Consider the following 5,561-nt stretch of genomic DNA (forward strand, 5'->3'; position numbering starts at 1 on the left):
CTTGGCACGCATATTAAATTTATTGGGGTGACATTGGTCAATAGGATCATATAGGTTTCAGATGTGCATCTCTATGTTACAAGATCTGTATACTGCACCGTGTGCCCACCACCCAAAGTCAAATCATCTTCTGTCACTGTCACCAAATATTAGGCCCCCTTCACTCCCCACCCCCCAGACTTTGTTTTTTTAAATGTGATTTCCTCTTAGACTAACATACCAGGTTTGGGAGAAATGTACTAACTCACCAACTGATGACATAATTAAATTTTAATTTGGATTCCTTACAAGACACATAAAAGGCTGAAACATTTTGTGATAAAGGGAAGAGCTGAACAAGGGTGTGGGTTTAAAGAGGAAAAATGTCCTATGGTAACCACAGGGCACCTGATTTCCCTGTGCTGATACAATCCAAATAAGTTCTTCAAATTCTGATGATTTCTTATTACGCCAATTCCTTTCATTATGAAAGAAGCCACTTCCTTTAGTAAAGGCCAACGATGGCAGGTAGAAATAAACCTCTGATGCAATCGAGCAAAAATGTCTGAAAGGGGCACAGTGTGAACCGGACGAATCCTGTTTTTGAAAGTGCATGGGCGCTAAGGAACTGGGTACTTCCTCACTTCTCCACCGGCTGCCCAGAGTCCCTTCAGTGGCAGAGTCATCCAGCCACCCCGCCTCCCCCACACATTCTGAAAGGATTGAAGGTCCAAAAATAGGCTTTGCTATAAACTTTTCAGGAACACATCTGCTGCGAGAAATAAGATGTCTGTAGCATCAGGACTCCGGACAAAGCATAAAGAAGGAGATGCATTTAAAAATGTTTATTAAAGGTTGAAAAGTCTTCCCACATAAGGAAGAGGTGACCAGGCCCACTCCTGTATGTCAGGTTCTGACCTGAAGATTGACGATTTAAAGAGGATGCAGCCACTTGCATTTCTTGCTAAAAATAAACCAAAAGGAGCTTAATGTGAAAGATAGGCTACGGCAGCTGTTATGAAGTTTGAGCTCAAATAACCAGTGGGTCCCACTCCACGGGAGACAGGGTGAGCTTCATCAAAAAGCGTGGCTAAAAGGCGGCCAGGAGGCCAGTATAAATGACTGCCCTTTGGGAACTGATGTGGTTGCTTCCTGTTCACTGAAGACTTTAATTAGGAATTTATTCTTCTTCGCAGATGCTTCATTGAGTTGTTTTAATTACAGAGCTTGACAAAAAGAGCCAAAAGAAGAGCAAAGAGGGTGAGGCCCACAGACACCGTCAGTGCTCCGTCCTGACGGAGGCTTCGCAGCCGCAGCTCCACTCTGGAACCCGCCGAGTCACACTGGGACATGGAGCTCAGGGGACCCCCACGCCTGCTTCTGAATTCCTAGAAAGAGAGAGACACAGGAGAAAATAACTTTAAAGTGCAAAGAAAGCCCCATTATGCTATCAATCAAGTAATGGGTCCCAAGAAGGAACTTCTTTTTTTAAAAACACACACACACACACACACACATTGAGATATAACTGACATATAACCTTGTCTTAGTTTCAGGTGTACAGCCTAATGCTCGAAGTCTGTATACACCGTGAATGACCACCACGGTAAGACCACTTAACGTCTGTCACCATGCTGAGTCACACATTTATTTGTCTTGTGATGAGAAGTTTCAGTGCATATATCCTAATTCATTGTAGTTTTTATTTGTATTGCTCTAATAATTAGTGAAGTTGAGCATCTTATCTGTTAGCCATTTGTTTGTCTTATTGGGAGAAGTGTCTATTCAGGTCATCTGCCCATGTAGTAATTGGATTGTTATTTTTTGCTATTGAGTTATGTATGAGTTCTTTATATATTTTGGCTATTAACCCCTTATTAGATATCAGATATATAATTTGCAAATATTTTCTCCCATTTAGTACTTTGTCTTTTCATTTTGTTGATGTGTTACAGTAGAACCAAGTGTGTAAACCAAAAACAACTTTCATGTTCAGAAACTTTAGGGATCAGAAGTCAATCAATTAAAGATAAATGAAGACAGTGGAGAAAGCTTAGTCTGGTTAGATGGTAACAAAAGTCCATCTCTAATTATTACCCCTTCTCTAACAGTTACATACTTATTGTTGGGGAAGCCAAAGACAGGCTTTTTGCCCTGAGCACATGTAACACCCACAGGCACAACTGGGACCAGTTCTAGGAATCCTAAGTGCCTGGGATCTAGGCTTTAACCCGAACCCTAACCCTACTCCAACCCTAACCCTTATCCTCTCTTTGCCCCGCCATACAAAATCACCTGTGAAATGGAGATGCTGTTAGTATTTGCACATCAATGGGTTGTTATGGGAATCAAAGGAGAGTGTCTTAAACATTTAAAACTCAAATAAGGTATCTTGTGGTTCTCATGGAATATGTAAACTGCAGACATTCCTTTAACACAATTGCAAAGTCACTATTTTATTTGTTTTTCAAATGTGATTCATTGATTTAAGCTATATTTGTCCCTTAAACATACCATCAGGAGGCACACAGCATAATGAATGAGCAGAGCAGAAACTGAGCCCAAGTTCAGACCTTCGTCAGCCTTGTGACCTTGGGCAAGTGGTTTAAGCTCTCTAACCCTAACCAGCTCCTCTGTGAAGTAAGGAGACCAATATGTACCTTGATGTTGTTGAAAGGCTTAGAAATGACATGCCCAGAGCCCAGGCAGAGTACCTGGAATATAGGTTTAAAATATACTTGTAGTGATTTCAGAGAGGGAGAGAGAGATAAACATCAGTGATGAGAATCATTGATTGGCTGCCTCCTGCACGCCCCACAATGGGATTTTGCCCTGAACGGGAATCGAACCATGACCTCCTGGTTCATAGGTCAATGCTCAACCACGGAGCCATGCCGGCCAGCGTATAGGTTTAAATTAAGGGCTGCTATTTTTTACATTCCAGTAGTGTGGCTTGGAAAACACTTGGACCACAGCACTCATCAACAGTCCCAACATGACAACGCCCTGTCCTGGGTACCACCCTCATAGCACTTGCCCACAGGGAGAAGCTATGCCCACTGGGAAGTCAGCACCTCTTATTCCCAGCCCTCAGTGAGTGAACCTTCTGGAAAGGCTCTTTATGAAACCATCCGATGTGAGAAGGGAAGACTGGGTTCCACAAGCTATGAAGTGGGATTCAACTCTCAGATGTGCTAGGGTCCACTTTTACCTGCTTTTTTTTTTTCCGATATCTAATATTATGGTAATGCTGTTGTCAAGGAAACTACAAAGGAAAGAAAAATGTCACTGTAACCCCACAACTCTACATAAAACACTTTGCCCCAGTTCTGTGCCCTGCCTGAACCAGCCACCTCCCCTCTACCCACTATCTGCCCTCTACCTTCTGTCCTTATGTTCTTGAAGGACACCCCAGCAAGAAAGCCGCCCTCCACTGGTGAACAGCAGGAAGGGTTAGGTGCACCCCTCTCGGGCTGAGTGTCCGTTGGCTGGCTCCCATCACGGTACCTATCAACAGTAGTGCATGGCCTGTCTCCTGCATGATCCCGAGTGTGCTCCTGAGACGGGGGCTGGCCTGGCTCTCCCATGGATGTCCAGGGCCCGGGATGGGGGAGGGGACAAGTAAATTGAAAGGATATTCCTTGGAGATACACACACACACACACACACACACACACACACACATATATAAATAGTCTTTCCATATGAACTGCCATTTACCTATTCTTGTATTTCTTATTAGACTGTAAGGTAAATGGGACAAAGAATCAAATATCAACAGTGCTACATACACACTATAAATATAAAACAGCATCATTGGAGGGACACAATAATTTCCTAGCAGAGAAGTAGCAAACTAACATGTTTTGTAGACTCTAACACATTGCCACAAACCCCAGGTCTGCCATTTGGCTTCTAGGACAATCCCAACTTTAACTACTCACCTAGTTTCTCCCACTTTCAAGGCCACTAGCACTGGCTTTTTGATAAGCACCCTGATGATTTCCATTGGACCCCATGTATAATCTAAAGATCTTTAACTTAAACACATCCTCAAAATCCCTTTTGCCAGGTAGGGTAACCTTCACAGGTTCCCAGGATTAGGACACGAACATCTCGGGGGTACATCACTGCCTACTATTCATGGCACATGTGATCCCCAAATGATCTCATTATCCCACCAGAAAGTGTGCTCAGTTCAGCAGAGGTGAACTAGCCACACAAAAGAATGCTGTCCCACAGAAGCCTAACACTCTACATGTTTACACGGCAGGGTACACGGGGCACCCCTACACCTGGTGACTGTATGGCTACTGACCCTGAAGCTTCCTGGTGGAGGAAGAGGGGAGCTCCAGCGCTGGGCTTCTGCTAAATCCTTTTCCCTTCTCTGAGCTCATGTAGCTGCTTGCTGAGCAAATGGTCCTTCAGGGCCACACGTAGTTGTCCTACTCATTGCTCTCTCATCCAAAAGAAACAGGGACTTGAAGGAGAGGGCACCTAGGAGATGGTGGATCAATGTTCTCTTACGGGATATTTGCATTTCTACTTCCTTTGCGTTCCAGTTACAATCTCATACAGTTGCAAATATCCTTCTCTGGGAGCTAGATGGGCTTGGCCTTCCAATGGAAGAAATTCGTGCTGTTCAGAAGAGGCTTCTCCTGCAGTTCTTCCTCCTTCTCATAAAAAAATATTTGCATATTGTTGCCCTGGCCAGTTTTTCTCAGTGGTTGGAGCGTTGGTCCTCGGACTGAAGGGTTACATGTTCGATTCCCAGTCAAGGGCATGTACTAGTACCTAGGTGCAGTCTTGATCCCTTGCCCCAGTCAGGGTGTGAACAGGAGGCAACCAATCAATGTGTCTCTCTCACATCGATGTTTCTCTCTGTCTCTCCACCTCCCTTCCATTCTCTTTAAAAGTCAATGGGGGGAAAATATCCTCAGTTGAGAATTAACAAAAATAAATAAATAAATAAAATGTTTGCATGTTATAATATGTACTAGAGGCCCGGGGCACAGATTCGTGCACCCGTGGGATCCCTCAGCCTGGCCCGTGCCCTTGTGCAATCTGGGACCCCTTGGGAGGTGTCGGACTGCTGGTTTTGGTCCGATCCTGGGAATCGGGCCAAAACTGAAAGTCCGAATCTCCTGAGTGATGTAATAGTGTGTGAAGCCGGGCAGCCCAGGGAGGAGCCTGAGCCTGGGATGGACAGGTGCACTGCGCAGCTCCCACTCATCTGGCCCTGCTGCGCCTGCCGCTGCCGTCCTCCCTAGCACTGCTGCGGAGGCGGGAGAGGCTTGCATCGCTGCAGCTGCGCCTGGCAGTTGTGAGGCCGGTGTCTGGCGCCCTTCGGTCAGCTGAGCAGCGTGCCCGCTGTGGGAGCACACTGGCCACCAGGGGGCAGCTCCTGGGTTGAGCATCTGCCCCCTGGTGGTCAGTGCGCGTCACAGCGACCAGTAGAAGACCGGTCTTTTAGTTGCTTAGGTATATATATATATTTAGAGAGAGAGAGAGAGAGAAAAAGATGAAACATGGCTATGAGAGTGAAACATTGATTGGCTGCTTCCTGCATGCCCCCTGCCCGG

General features: G+C 45.5%; 1 protein-coding gene across 5 annotated transcripts in view; it reads right to left on the minus strand.

Annotated features, from left to right (window-relative positions):
- Nucleotides 1-255: 255 nt before the first annotated feature.
- The window catches only part of CDKAL1 (CDK5 regulatory subunit associated protein 1 like 1), a 681,380-nt gene continuing 676,074 nt past the window's right edge, over nucleotides 256-5,561 (minus strand). For all 5 annotated transcript variants that reach the window (XM_006757272.2, XM_006757271.2, XM_006757274.2 and 2 more), the window contains one exon: nucleotides 256-1,367. In XM_006757272.2, coding sequence (XP_006757335.1) covers nucleotides 1,194-1,367 — 174 coding nt within the window. In that variant the 3' untranslated portion in view covers nucleotides 256-1,193. The remainder of the gene's footprint in view (nucleotides 1,368-5,561) is intronic.

The sequence above is a fragment of the Myotis davidii genome, unplaced genomic scaffold (genome assembly GCF_000327345.1).
Source record: "Myotis davidii unplaced genomic scaffold, ASM32734v1 scaffold53, whole genome shotgun sequence".
Classification (NCBI taxonomy): Eukaryota; Metazoa; Chordata; class Mammalia; order Chiroptera; family Vespertilionidae; genus Myotis; species Myotis davidii.